Raw genomic sequence first — 15,251 nt, 5'->3', positions numbered from 1 at the left:
TTCTATAATAATGATTTGGAGGGTACCTAAATATATTTGTGAAAATTAAGCTGGCTATACACTTGAAAGCATGTGGAATTTACTGTATGTGTATTATGTTGTTGTTTAGTTGCTAAGCCATGTCTGACTTTTGTGAACCCAAGGATTGTAGCCAGCCAGGTTCCTTTCTCCATGGGATTTCCAACTCAAGAACAATGGAGTGGGCTGCCATTTCTTTCTCCAGGGAATCTTTCCAATGCAAGGACTAACCCCGTGTCTCCTGCATTGGCAGGCAGATTCTTTACCACTGAGCCACCAGGGAAGCCCCCATATGTATTATAGTCAATTTCAAAGACTAAAAAAAAAAAGTCTGGCAGGATGTACAAACTCTCATTTCAATCAATGAGCATGTTGAGACAACTCTACTTCACGATTCCACTATCTCATATTCTGCTACCTTATTTCACTCCTAAACTATTGCATTTGCTTCCTATAACTAGATCCACATCTCCTGATTTCCCAGTTATCCTGATATAATCATTGACAGTCTTGCCTTTCACATTGAAAAATACTCTGGTGTGGACAAAATGTTGTTTGTTCATCCTACTGAAAATCATCTGCCTCTAGTGTAGCCAGCCTGTACCGCTTCTTAACCCATCCCCTGGCTCCACCTACACCTTCAACAATGCCCACAGAGTAATCTTTGTAAAAGTGACTCTATTTCTGGGCTAAACAGCTGTTAAACCCTCCAACAGTTCTCCTTTATTTACAACATCCAGTCCAAATCCCTGAAATGATCCAACCCTGCTATTATATCCAGCTTCAACATTTAACACCCAACACCAGGCATCATCTCCTTATACACACAAAACACCTTACACTAGTCCAGTGTTTTGCGACCTTTCTTCATTATCACATCTCTCCAAAGAGTATTTTTCTTAATTGCCACCCCATCTCCAACTAAACATTAAGGAATAAGACATTGCCCAGTAACGATGAGTTTCGTGTAATATTACTACACATACCATAGATCTAAGTTTGGTTTTTTTTCCATTCCCCTCAAAGACCCAATTTTTGTCCCACTGGGAATGCCATCATCCCCACTGGGAATGCATGCTCACAGACTGGCTACTTGTTCTACAAATGTACCTGGCTTGTCACCATTAGTGCCTTTGCTCCTGCTGCCCTCTGCCTGGAATGACCTCCCTTCTGGATATCATCTAGAAAGCTATTCACGATATTATGGGTTTAATTTAAAGGTCCTCCACAGAGACTTTCCTTTTCTCACTTGCAGCTGTAAAGTGCCCTATTCACATCTTCGTCACCAGTAATCTTAACGTTTTACTAATGTCTTGTCTGTCTCCTAAATCACTGAAGAATAGGGACCATGTCCAATTTCTCCCTACAACCTTGGCTTTTAGTATTCTAACATATCTGCTTACTGAATGGATAAATTAATGTTATCATCTGCATGCAGTAACCAAACATCTCAGTTTGCTGGAGACAAATGACTTCTTTAATCTGTTTTCCAGGTGTAAATACTAACCCACCTCTTCTCATTCTCAAAAATAATTTGGATGACAATTTATACTGCTAAACTATCTAGGTAATGGGAAATAACTCTGAGCAAGAATAGAAGATGATCAGATCTCAGTATTAGGAAGATCACTCTAACCAAATATGACAATAAGTAAAATGACTCAAAAATTCAGGGGTGAAATGATAAAAGTGTCCTCAACTAGGATAGTTGAGCTGGACAGGAAGTGAGAGAGACTCAAGATGTAAAATTAACAAGGTTTAGTGACCAGTTAGATACAGAGATGAGGACAGCAGGGGAAATTGAGTAAAGACACTAATTCTGAACTGAGAAACTGAGGCAGTCACCAGAAAAATATTAAAGAGTAAGAATGATGATGGTTTCTATTTCAGACAAGTGATTTAAGAACCTAGAGGACAATTTAGTAATTATATAATGAATCTGAAGCACATGAAAGGTGGTAAGATGTGACAGACTTATGTGTCAACCTATTAAAAATTAACAGAAGTCACACTGCTGATTGAGACCACTCAGGTGTACAAAATCAGCAGTTCTAATGAATAGAAAGTATTATATTTTAAAATGAGGTCTTTACAAAATTAATTCTAAATTTTGTTCTGTTTAACATACTGATTGTTTAATATGTACAAAGCATGGTATTAAGCAGTTAGAGATGGAAATATAAGAGAAATACTCTGCTCACTCTGAGGTAGAAAAGAAAGATTACAGAGAAAGAACGGCATTGAATATGAACGGAGTTGAGAGAAACGCAAATTCAGGGTCTCAATTTTGACTGTGGTGTCTTTAATTTTGGTATAAGGACTCAAAATGAGTACCTTAACAGCTTTCCTTGCTTCAGAGCACTTAGCTTCCCATGGAGTAGTTAAGCCTAAAATTTTCCATTAAAAAAAAAAACAACAAAAACTTTGTAAAGTGCAAAAGGAAATCAGAGGACTAGCTCAGGAAAGCCAATGTGCTATGGAGGTTGAATCTACAAAGTAGGAGAACTGGCCAGAAAAGTAAAAACTGCTTTAGAACACAGTTCTAAATGGCATTCTTCACAAAACTTTCCATTCTCAGTGTCTGGCTCACTAGGATTATGCTTGAGTTGATAGTTTCATGTAAGGACAACAGATGGTTCAAAATAAAGGAACCATTAATTTTGTCCCAGAAACAAACAGAAGAATTCTTTATTCATTAATTATATGATACAAACATCTGATTACAAGATTGTAAGACACTGATTCTTAATCTATTTGTATATTTTTCATAATGCTTTGTACCCAGTAGGTATTCAAGGAAAAAAAGCTGAATGAATGCATTTTACCCCTTCTATTATACATTTTCTTGACTTAGCTTCCAAGACATCACCACTCAATCCTGGTTTTTCTTTGGCTGCACTGTTGGCTCCCACGCATTCTCCTTTGCTGGTCTCTGCTCTTCTCACTGGCCTTGTAATGACTAAGTCTCCCAGGGCACTGTCTTTGGTCTTCATGTACGCTCACCACTTTGGCAATTTCATTTAGTCTCATGACTTTAAACATTATCCTTAAGCTAATAACTATAAAGCTTCTATTTGCAGCCCAGCCTTCTCTTTAGAAATAAACTGTATATGCAACTCCCTACTCAACATTTCTAACAGACAATTCAAATGTGACATGTTCAAAACTGAATTTCTGATCCATTCCCGTTCCCCAAACTACTCATCCTGCAGCTTTCCCGGGCTCTTTGACACAGCTCAAACTCTCTTTGATTGTTAACTCCAACACTCCAGTTATTCTGGCCAAAAACTTTGAAATCATGCTTGATGGCTTTCCTTTCCCTCAAAGCACAAATCTAATCCATTAGCAAATCATGTCTGCTAAACCTTCAAAATATTTCCATAATTGACGACTGCTCACCACCAGCATTATTATCCTTTAGTCTGAGCTATGATCATCTCTTCCCTGCTTTAGATAACCTCTAACTGATGTTCCTGTTTCTTTCTATCCTTGCTCCCAGTCTATTTTCAACCCAGCAAGCAGCCAGGGGATGCGTTAAAAAGTAGGATTACATTGCTCCTCTGCTTCAAAACATTTTGGTGGAAAACAGAACTCTTTTTCATTCAAAATAAAAGTCAAAAATATACAATTAAGAGTCCTGCATGATAAGTTCCATCTTACATCACCATTGCCTCTCTGACTTCATCTCTTACCACTCTGCGCTAGTCACTTAGAGCTCCTTGCTATTCCTTGAATGCACCAAACACTCTTTCATTTAAAGACCTTTGCAATGACTATTCTACTTGGAAAGCTATTTCCCAATATATCCCTATGGCTAATTCTATCACATGAATCAAAGCTTTAATAAAAATTCATCTCAATCAAGACACCAACTACCTTAAACTGCACCCAGTCCTTATCCATTTCTTCCAATTCCTTTATCCTGATCTTTTTAAAATTTGCAATTATCAGCTAACATATTATGTAGCATACTTGTTTCCTATATTTATCTGTCCATCTCCCTCCCTCTTCAGTTAGAATATTAATAAAAACTCCAGCAGGGTAGGCCTGTTTAGTTCACTGATACACCCTAGTGCACAAAATAATGCCTTGAACTGGTAAGCTTTCAATAACTGCTGAATATATTTATAACAGTCGCTTAACAGTCCACTAAAAAGAATAAGGAACTTCTGAAAGCAGAAATGACCCTGCGAGAATTTCATCAAATTATTTATCACAAATAAATCATCACTAGAATTCAATTTATCACTTCTTTATTGATACTTTTGTGCACCTCCACCCCAAACAAATTCTACACTCAATCAAAAGCACTGCCAAAGATGGGACTTCCCTTAGGACTCTACACTTTCCCTGCTAAGGGCCAGGGTTCAATCCCTGGTCAGGGAACTAAGATCCCACAAGTCACATGGTGTGGCCATAAATAAATAAAAATAGTTCAAAAAGCACTGCCAATGAATCAAGCAGTTAACATGTTATATGCTGCTAGATGTCAGAGCTCCAGTCTGTGTACTGTGGGCAGCTGTTTCAGCATTCATTCCCTTAAACAATGCTGCTGTTCCAGTAAAACAAGATGAAGTACTTAACACAGCAAACACTAGCCAACATAACTTTGTGAACAGTTCAGAAAATTTCCTAAGGCTCAAAAATAAGCAAACTAGGTAATTTTGTTAATAAACAGAATTAGGATTTTCCCATTAACATGCTCTCTTATCACTGTGGAATTATGTTAGAAATCAATATCAAAATGTATGTGAAAAATAACCCACTTATTTTCAAGTGCAATGTGACAGTTACCAAAAGAGATCTGACTGAGCCACTAAAAGCCTCAAAAAAGTTAGAAGACTGAAAAAGCACAGAGGGTGAATGAGAAGACAGAAGAAAGTATTACTATCAAAGATACTTTAGAAACTTCATGCATTTGAAAATTAAATGTCCACTTTTAAATGATAGGTGTATCTAAGAAGCCATAACAAGGAAAATCAGAAAATAGTTTTAACAGAATAAAAAGGAAAGGAAAATTTACCAGAATTTGTTGCATGCAGCTGAAGTTGCTTGATACTTCATAATGATATAGAAACTATGGTAGGTTCACCTGTTCAAAATGAACGCTTTCAATTAACTAACAATGACCTCAAGAATTATCAGGGACACTAAGACACCTAGAATTACAAATTCAAGTCTTGAAAAGAGGGCTGTGGAAAGTGGTAGAATTTGCTTTGTTTCTATGCAAAGATCAGGATCTCCAACAACAAAGTCTGATCCATCAGCTAAAATTACAGTTTGACTGTCATGTCACAATAGGTCAGTCCAAATAACTGAGATCTACTATGCAAAACATATAAACCTGAAAAACACAAAAGTGAATTCAGAAGAACTAACCCAAAGCACTTTCTTTCATTTATTTCAATTACACACAAGACAATCCAACAATACATTCACAACATTGTTTTTGCTTTTTGGTTTAAGAAACATAGCACTTATTATGGAAATTTCTCCAAATCAAGGAAAACCTCACCCAGCCCCCTAAGCACTCTACACCGACCGGCAAGGTTAACAGGTTTTAGTTATTTGCCTGAAAACTAGCCTGCAGGTCAAATGAAAACTATTTAAGCTGATGCCATTACTGCTAACTCAATAAAACAGGTTTTGGATCCAAGCACAAAATACTGTAAAATTTGCCAATGACACAGTCTGAAAAATTACCTCCTGAACTGATCTTTAAATACGCAGAATTCTCCACTAGAATTCATCACCTGAACTGGACGCAAAGTTTTAAACTGATCGTTCAGGCAACCGAACAGTATTTAAAGTGCCTATACGGTAACTTTAAGAGAAATTATTAAACTTTAAGTAACTTTAACAGAGGTTTTGGAGTTTTCTCGTTGTTATTTTAATGACACGGCAGTTCCATTTCACTTACAACTTCCATCTCCTTTTCATAGTCTACCTAGTTACGGGACAATCTCACTCCGAGAACCGGCATTTTACCCTGAAAAAATACGATTTAGTAATGGTGCTTTCTTATCGAAAACACTGGGAAGTCACCGGCCAAGTACCGGGTGTGCGGGGAAGGCAGCTTTTCGAGAAGGAAAGACGGCCGTCACCCGCCTGCGAAAAGGGCCCGGTTTAGGACCGGGAACGCAGAGAACAGATAGCCTGGCAAGCAGGTGCGAGGCTCTGGCAAGGGGACAGTCGCCGCAACTTTCGGACCGACAAAGCGAAGCTGTCCGTTGGACAGAGGGAGGCTCGACGGGTCAGCTGGCCTTACCTCGGGCGTCCGCTCTGGCGGCTTCTTCTTCAGCGCCTGCCTAGCGCCAGGGTCCACAGGTGAGTTCATGGTCGCGGCCCCAGCCCCCGTGCTCCCCAGCCTGCCCTTAGCAGCCCATGCAACAGGCCATTTACCCTAGGTAGGGGGGGCTACACCCTCTCCCGCGCAACTCCCCTGAAGAAGGGAACTCCGAATTGCGGCGGGGACCGCGCTTTGGCAAACAAGCCTTCGCAACGCCCGCCCAGGGCCTCAGCCCACGCGCGACTGGCCAGAGGGGAGCCCGCGCGGGGGCGGAGGGAGGGCTAATGCGCGTGCGCAGCACGCGCAAGCGCGCAGACGAACGCCTAAGGGCGTGACTCCGCGGTGACGTAAAAACTGGGGCGGTGCCCCGAAGCCTCTCCCAACACTTCTACCTGAGAGTTGAGGAAACTTCGCGAGACTTCACTTAAACCTGTCTTTGCATCTGCCTCGGAGTTGCGGTTTCAGCCGCTCCAGCTTCCGGTGGCGGGGCCGGAAACGGCTTGTGACCGACTGAGAGAAAATAGCGTGTGGAGGATCAAACCGTGAGGCAGGAGTTCTGCGTGGAGAGTTGTTTGTGCCAAAATCCGGAAGTTCAGGGCGTGGCCAGGCTCGGGGCGGAGCTCCAATTCTGCAGCTCCGACACCGCTCCTTTGGATAATGTGCGGAAGTCAAAGCTACCATTCAACAAACGAGGAAGTTCCTACCCTGTCTTCCCTCCCTGTCTTCTAATAAAAAGAGTCTCTTGTGGAAGGGGCCCTCCAAGAAGAACCTACCCTAAGACGGACGCCCTGACATCAGCGCAGAGAAATAGAAGCTTCGTGGCCTTGAGCAGGAGTGGGCAGTCGCCGAGCCTGCAGCCAGCTCAGAATTAAGCGCTGGTTCGCGAAGTCAGTCTGGACTACGTTCACATAACCAATGCTGAGGCCAGCCCTCCCTCCGCTCAACCCCTTCTCAGGGTTGCCTGACTTAGGAGTGTGCGCTTTTTACATTTTATACACTAGTCTTTTTCCCAACAGGCCGAATAATGCAAATGAACATTTATTAGCTAGTTACTTGGTAAGAAAAACATCTAGGGCAGCCAGACATCTGTAGAGGCTGTTTCCACTGCAACGTCACTGACAGAATTCCAGAATCCATCCTTCTAACAATCCTATCTCAGCGCAGATGGGCCGCACTAAGTCACACACTTTTCCTTGGAGTGACATAATCATGTCCTTTCCACTGAATACAGCTTAGTGTTTTTTTTACAGTACTTTATGGTTCACAAAGTAACTCTGATTTAAGATTATGACGTTGTTCCCATTAATTTTTTAATGACATGGTAAGAAAATTTTAGAGTAACAAAAGGGAAAAGAGAGTTCAGGCTGCAACATCACCATTTCAGGGATCCAGTAATGATGGCTGATGGTAAGGAGCTTTGTTTTCCGTTGGTCATTCAGCTTGCCCAAACTTGGAAGTTTACAACATAATATTAGCACATTTCTTTTTTGAGTAGAGGGCAAAAACTTTACCACGGAAGTTATGGCTCAGCCACTCAGAATTTTCAGTTGGTCACAAATAATTGCAATAACCCAGTTTCGTCATTTTTGTGTGTGTATATTCTCTCAAAAATCTTACTAAGGTCACAAAGGTTACCCCATTTTTCAAGCATGTTTCCAAAGCCACACCAGTATTTTGAAAAGAGGGAAAAGAAATTAAAAGTATGACAACCATGAGCTTGGACTTTTAAGGGCAAACATCTATATTTGTATCTAATAGGCCATTTCTAGTTAAATAACTTGGTTATTTATTTCTGAACTTCAGTTTTCTTACCTGTAAAATGGGACTAGTAAAAGAACTACTGCTTTGGAATTTTCTGAGGATTACATACATAGACTTCCCTGGTGGCTCAGACGGTAAAGCCTCTGACTACAATGTGGGAGACCAGGGTTCAGTCCCTGGGTTGTGAAGATCTCCCGGAGAAGGAAATGGCAACCCACTCTTGCCTAAAAAATCCCATGGACAAAGGAACCTGGTAGGCACAGTCCATGGGGTCGCAGAGTCGGACACGACTGAGCAACTATACTTTCTTTCTTTCTACATACATGAGATAATTTACGTGAAAAATCTGCACAATCCAAGCACTCTTTTATTATTTCTATTACTTTACCTCTAGGAAGTGATTTCTCTAAAGCATAAATTCAAATTTGAAGAACTGGATAGGGTTTTTTTCATCTGCTGTTTTTTTTCACCAGAACTATTCAGAAACACATTTAAGTATTCATGAAGATGTGGAGCAACAGGAACTCGCACAAACTGCCAGTTAAGCATATATTGGGAAACCACTTAGAAAAAAGAAGTTATCTAGTAAAGCTGAAATTTAACATAACCTTTGACAGCAAGCCCACTCCTTGATGTTTGTCCTAAAGAACACCCAGAAAAGATGAACAAAAATGGTCATTGTTCATATTAGCCAAAAATCAAATAATCCACTTGTCCATCAACTATAGAATGGGTAAGTTGCTAATATATTCCTTCAGTGGAATACCACCCACATAGCACAAGAATGAATCTCCAACATAATGCTGACAGGAAAAAAAAAAAAAAAGCAAAATATGGAGTAATCACTATACAAAGTTCAAACACAAGCAAATCTGAAGAATAACACTTAGGGATGCGTACAAAGAAGTAAAACTATAGAGAAGAGCAAGGAAATGTTCATGAAAGTCAGGTTGGAAGTCACAAAATGAGAAGGCAGAGTATTACAATCAGGATAGGGCATATGGAGATTGGGGGGGGGGGGCAGGGATTCTGGGTTACTGAAAAGGATTTACTTCTTGATCTAAGTGACAGTTACAATAGTGTATATTTATTCATCTTATACTTGACAAGGAAAATGAATTAAGTCTACAAAAATACTTATTAATATACTTTATTGTGATAAGACAGCAACAGTAAAAACAGTATATTAATATCTATAGTAACTACACACAGCTAAATTTGAGCATATTTTCAAAGTCTATGTTGTTCTTTACCATCCTGTATTATGCTTTGGTATGCTAAAAAAAAAAGTGAAGAGACAGGTGAGAGCTCTAATAACTATTTTCAGAGAAAAGCCAACCTCCAGGACAGGATTCACCAGTATTAACATACATCTGAAAGGAAAAAATAATGGTTCTTAAATTCTAGGTGGTTAAATCTTTAAAGATGGTTAAATATTGCTTCCCTGGTGTCTTAGTAGTAAGGAATGCGCCTGCCAATGCAGGAGATGGAAGGTTCAATCTGTGGATTCAAAAGATCCCCTGGAGAAGGAAATGGCCACCCACTCCAGTAGTCTTGCCTGGAAAAATCCCATGGACAGAGGAGCCTGGCAGGTTACACTCCATGGGGTCGCAAAAGAGTCAGACACAACTTGGCATGGACAGAGGAGCCTGGCAGGCTACAATCGATGGGGTTGCAAAAGAGTCAGACACAACTTTGCTATGAAACAAAAACAAATCTTTAAAAAAAGAAAGGGTAGCTTAACTCTTTACCCAATCTTAACATTTACTGATTTATTCCTGGTACCCAGATCTGTGTCTATCACACAACAGGTGTTCAATCAGTACCTGCTAAATGAATAGAACTATCTAAGGACTAAGTGATTAAGATTTTGCTGTTAGAAAGATAGAAACTTGATTGCTCTCCTATGGAAAAGATATATGTCTGGCTAGGCAACTACTCTATTATGTAAAAATGAATGCATACACAATCATATTATCATCTTTGCAGAACAACAGCAGACCAGCAGAAAGAAGTTTAGAGCACTGGTTTTAATAGCACCTCAAATGGTATAAGGAAGTGAGATTTGGGGTTGCTGGGAGACTGAGTCACTACTACTGGGAGAAAAAGAGCACTTGCTGGCCTAAATCCAGAAGGTCACTTTCTATCACTGAATAAGAATCTTTGAGGGTGGGGTCTAGAAATACTTTCCAAGCACTATCTAGATGTTTCTCATATGAAACCAGGTTTGAAAACTAAATTAACTCAGGTTCTGGTTAGTCAGACCCATCTTAATTCCAACAGTGAAAGATACTGACTTCTGAGTGCTGAACCAAATGTGTGACACAAAAATGGCATCGAAAGTTTCTTGAGGATATAATAGTATCTCCCTTATATTTACATGACATGTCAACAGTGTTATTCCCTTTCAGAAAATTTAGGTAACACTGCTTTTATCAATAATCTTACTTTGAGTGCTGGGGTGAATATAAAGACATGTTTTGGGACTCTCCTTGATACAATGGTTACTTGGAAAGGAAGTCATCTCAAACCTCTTCAACTTAATATCCTCCTTAGAGTAAATACACATGTATCTATGGGAGGTCTAGTCAGATAGTGTTAACCTGGGCAGAGAGCTGTGTGCAACCCGATAAAGGAATCAGTCTAGGCTCACACTTTTATGAAAAGAGGAGTTCCTTTTAAAGGAAAGGTTATGCGAGGACAAAGTCCTGGGGTCTGGGCAAGAAAGGAGCCTCTGACCTGAGCATATGTTTTAGGACCAAAAGTTCTCCTGAAAAAAAAAAAAAATGGATAGAAATTTCATCCACTTAAAAATCTGTTTAAAATTTCTTTTAAAACTTTAAAAATCTTTGAAAAAATCTTTTGGGATTACCAGTATTTTCTTTCTTTAGGGAAGTTTAGAACAAACAGAGTCAAGTCCACAGTCTGAACTATAAAGCAACAACAGGAAGCACTACACTCTCTGACTTCCCTCTTTTCTATCTGCCTAAATCCTTCTCACTCAGAGTTACAATTCCCCAGCCCCCAGTGCACCTTTATCTCATGTTTGGTTCCACTTGCCATCCCACCCCTACCTCCTACAATGGCAAAGACAAAAGAAATCTCAGATAGCTTTACAACGCATTTGTCACCACATCCTAGTTGGAAGCATTCTGGTCTGAGATAGGACTTTAAAGTAAGTAGTGATTTGAATTGGGCTTCCCTGGTGGCTCAGAGGTTAAAGCATCTGCCTGCGGAGACCTGGGTTCGATCCCTGGGTCAGGAAGATTCCCCAGGTTTACATGGCTTCTAGATTTTAAATAATTTTCAGTTGCTTTCATAAAAGCAATTGTTTCCAATTCGTTGTTTCCAATTCATCAATTCAAAAAGTTGTTTCCAATTCATCATCATGAAGATTAGGTTAAATATAAGAATATATCATATTTTTTGGTTACTATATTTTAACTCAAAAGAATGTATGTTAAATTCTGCCCACAATAAAACAGGTAGGGGCTGTACAGGAAAGGCTGGACAGATTACCTAGCAACCATGCTGTGTGTGCACAAAGTCACCTCAGTCATATCCGACTCGTTGCAACCCCATCAGGCTCCTCTGTCCGTGGGGATTCTCCAGGCAAGGATACTGGAGTGGGTTGCCATGCCCTCCTCCACCTAGCAACATACCAACATTACTGAGCATTTGGAGTGTGCCGTCAAGCATTGAGATTAATTCTTGATATTCATTATTTCATTTGATTCTTACCACCTCATAAAGTAGATTCAACTAAATTACCAATACAGAAATTTTGGATTAGAGAAGGACAAACTTAGAGGACATTATGAACAAGGTCCCTGCCTATAGGTGTCACACTTGGGAAAAGAATCCAGATGGGCTGGCAACAGAGTCCACAATGTTACATATACCTTATTAAATGTGAAAAAAAGACCAATATCATCCATCAAATTGACATGTGTATTTATTGCACAAATATCCCCTAGAACTGGGAGGTTATTATAATACAGGCGTACATTTGAGAAATGTATACAGAACAAGAAACACGTATTTACATTTTACATCTCCCACCATCTAAATAACTTAGAGAAAGCAAAACAATCTCATAAGACATCTAGCAGAAGTAGGCATTGTGTAAAATCTGTTTGTTTTTTTTTAAAGTGATCATCCCCAGTGTATGCCAACTGCAACAAAATGAAATCTGTGCTACTATGTTTATTGCACTTAACATTTTCAAACTCAAAATTAAGACACATTAATAGAAACCAGGAATATTTAAAATCAAAACAATTAGTTTATATACAGGAAAAATTAGTTTTAAATCTATAATGTAAAAGATTCCTTTTTCATTTCCTGCTGCAACAAACAGGTTTTTAAAATGTGTACTACATATCTGTCTGTACCATAAGAAGTTGAAAAATTGTTTTGAAAAGGCCAAAATTCTTTTCACATTCATCATAATGACCATACTTCAAAGAAGTAGCAGTTCATTCCTTGGGCTTTGTGTAATGAAAGAATAACTATAACAAACAGAGCAAAAATTACAGGATGGTAAATTGTAAAACTCAGGAATCCTTACAGGATTAATGACTCTATACAAAGCTTAGTTTTAAGAATTACAGTAGCATGAGCCATCCATTTGTTGAAAACCAGATTTCCAAAATGGTAATTTATTACAGATTTCAAATAGAGAAGACTGTGAATAGTTTGATGATTAAAAAATAAGACACAAAAACAAGACATTGTCTACCTGCTACGCATCCTGAACTATGATGAGAAAAAATGTAAGTGGCCCACATACGATCTTTTCCATATTCTCAATTCAGAAAAAGAGATTGATTCATAAAATTCCAAACAACAGATCAGAGAATTTCTTTAATGAATAGACTAAAAAAAACTATGCCAATGAAAATATATCCACAAACACTCTTTGACAGCAAGTCGCCCATGGGAGACTCAGGCACTAAACCAGCTGAGAGGATACAGGGGCCAAACTGCCTGCAGGCACACCAACTTCAGGTTCACATTCCATTAAAATAACCATTTCATCTCAGTCTAGCTGGAGATGAGAACAAGGTAAAATGTGACCCAATGCTATAAATTCGAGGTCAGAAACTAAATAAACCACAGAAATTTCCTTAATTACTGAAAATTTAAATAGCAAGAATGGATGCATTATACACAAAACATACTTAGTAACAGAATAAGCAAGTGGTTTTCAGTTTTAAGCTAATCATCTGATTATGAGGAAAATAGTTCATGAAAGCAGAAACCAGTTTCACTTCTTACATTAAGAGCATCTTAGACCAGATAAGTAAAAGATAAACTATTAATATAATGTAGTATTTCAAGTAAACTGAGGTAGTAGAGCATATTGAAAACTTTATCTACCCATCTTTCTATTTACATTACTTACAAGAGTTTGGTTCCATATTAGCCTTTCTCACAAACAACCCTCCCCAGTATATACAAAAACAGTTACAACTGAAAAGTTGAAATCTTTGAAAAAATATTAGCTATTGGAAAGGGAGGAGCTATTAGAGAAAAGAAAATTTTAAGAATTAATGAGTTTTGTTAGTGTAAATTGAATATTATGAAGCAGTGAACAAATATTCAGTTCCTATGGGTTCAAGAAGGGCTTGATACCGAAAACCAAGGGCCTCGGCTACCTGAGCACTTTTAAAGAAAATAGTATTATTTCTGCCAATGCTTTGGTGCAATTTTTAATCCCAATTTTAATTTATTAAATTAGATGCAAATATGTAAATATTAACATTTATAAGAATTAGCTTATACTTATAAACAAAACAAATAGTATAAAGTAGAATTCTTATTTTGGGAATCTACATTCCTCAACCTTAAAAAAAGATTGGCTTTACTTATAGTTTAGGGTGTGTGAAACAGAAAAATCACCAGAAAATAATATTTCAACACTATATACAATTACTACTAGTTGAAAATATATCTTTAAAAAGGCATGTTTACCAATCTTGTATTTCTACCTCTGGTTTTTTAAAAAATAGATACATATGTACACTTGGGTGGATAACATAACACAAATTTATACACTTTATTCTGAGTTTATTTTAATTAAAAGTTGTTTAAAATATTGAGAAATACTTAGAAATTAGGTATTTTGAATTGAAAAACAAACAAAACCAAATAATCACAACTCGACAGATCTCTGTACCTTACAAACAAAGAAAACTAGTGAAATGACTATTTCTGGGCCATTTAGTGAGATATCTGTTGCTACTTATGAGCTGTGGCAAGACTGTAGTGATCATAATCAAATTCTTCAATGTTACTCATTTTATAGAAACTTCTAAGTTACAATGTGGCGTCTTCAAATGCTTTCCCCCAAAACGCTCTTTTTAGTTTCACTTGGTTAAAAATCTACCACCATCCAAAGTCCAATTAAAATGAAAAAGTCATCCAATGGTGACATGATATGCACAGCAATACAGAATACCAAGGTGACTGACTCATTCAGATGAAAGTCTGACAGAGAAAAAAAAATTGCCATAAATGCATGTTGTGACTGCTTCCTTGGTTTCTACTTAACTTTTCAGTGAAGTTAACTTCCAACAGCCTTTATGTTAAAGTAGTATCTGAGCAACATATGGGGAGTGAGTGCTCGCTACAGCAGCCAAGAGAGGAAGATCACTGGATTCAATCCTGAAATTAAAAAAAAAAAAAAAAATCTCAGTTCAGGTTTTCTATACCCAGTACCTAAGTCCTACAGGCAAAAGACAGCTACCTGTAAGATCGCTATACATCTCCAATCAAGGACACTGGCCACCATGGCCAAAATGAAAAGGGGAAGAGAGCTCAAGATAATGAAAATAAGAAATTTTTCCATAAGTAAAAACCATAACCAAAGATTTTTTTTAAAAGGAAACCTCTGAAATGCAACAGAAACGAAGTCTTAAATGTAGAAAACCATCTTGGTGATCTGCTGATGGGCCATGCATCAGGGCAAGTGATGATGTCTAAGAAATACTATATAATAACAGAATGATAGTATGCAGCCCTATTGTTCTGGATACAAGTGTTTCTATAGTAAGATTCACTGGAAAGAAGTAATGGAAGCCTCTTAAAAATACAATCTACCACAAATAATGTACAGGAAAAGAAAACTGGCCAATAAATATCAAAATAAGTTATGCAGACTCACTCATGGTTAGAGAAT

General features: G+C 38.2%; 2 protein-coding genes across 9 annotated transcripts in view; both read right to left on the bottom strand.

Moving 5' to 3' along the window:
- Positions 1-8,812, bottom strand: part of RAPGEF6 (Rap guanine nucleotide exchange factor 6) — a 233,824-nt gene extending 225,012 nt beyond the window's left edge. For 2 of the 4 annotated variants that reach the window (XM_055548158.1, XM_055548162.1), the window contains exon 1: positions 6,287-6,651. In XM_055548158.1, coding sequence (XP_055404133.1) covers positions 6,287-6,355 — 69 coding nt within the window. In that variant the 5' untranslated portion in view covers positions 6,356-6,651. Of the gene's footprint in view, positions 1-6,286; positions 6,653-6,699 lie in introns of those variants that run through there. The other 2 variants (XM_055548160.1, XM_055548155.1) reach the window with 2 other exon arrangements.
- A 3,192-nt stretch (positions 8,813-12,004) lies between these two features.
- FNIP1 (folliculin interacting protein 1) overlaps positions 12,005-15,251 on the bottom strand; it is a 127,529-nt gene continuing 124,282 nt past the window's right edge. For all 5 annotated transcript variants that reach the window (XM_055548166.1, XM_055548169.1, XM_055548180.1 and 2 more), the window contains one exon: positions 12,005-14,737. In XM_055548166.1, the coding sequence (XP_055404141.1) occupies positions 14,659-14,737 (79 nt within the window). In that variant the 3' untranslated portion in view covers positions 12,005-14,658. The remainder of the gene's footprint in view (positions 14,738-15,251) is intronic.

This window comes from Bubalus kerabau, chromosome 1 (genome assembly GCF_029407905.1).
Source record: "Bubalus kerabau isolate K-KA32 ecotype Philippines breed swamp buffalo chromosome 1, PCC_UOA_SB_1v2, whole genome shotgun sequence".
Taxonomy (NCBI): domain Eukaryota; kingdom Metazoa; phylum Chordata; class Mammalia; order Artiodactyla; family Bovidae; genus Bubalus; species Bubalus kerabau.
This window is presented reverse-complemented; position numbering and strand designations above follow the sequence as displayed.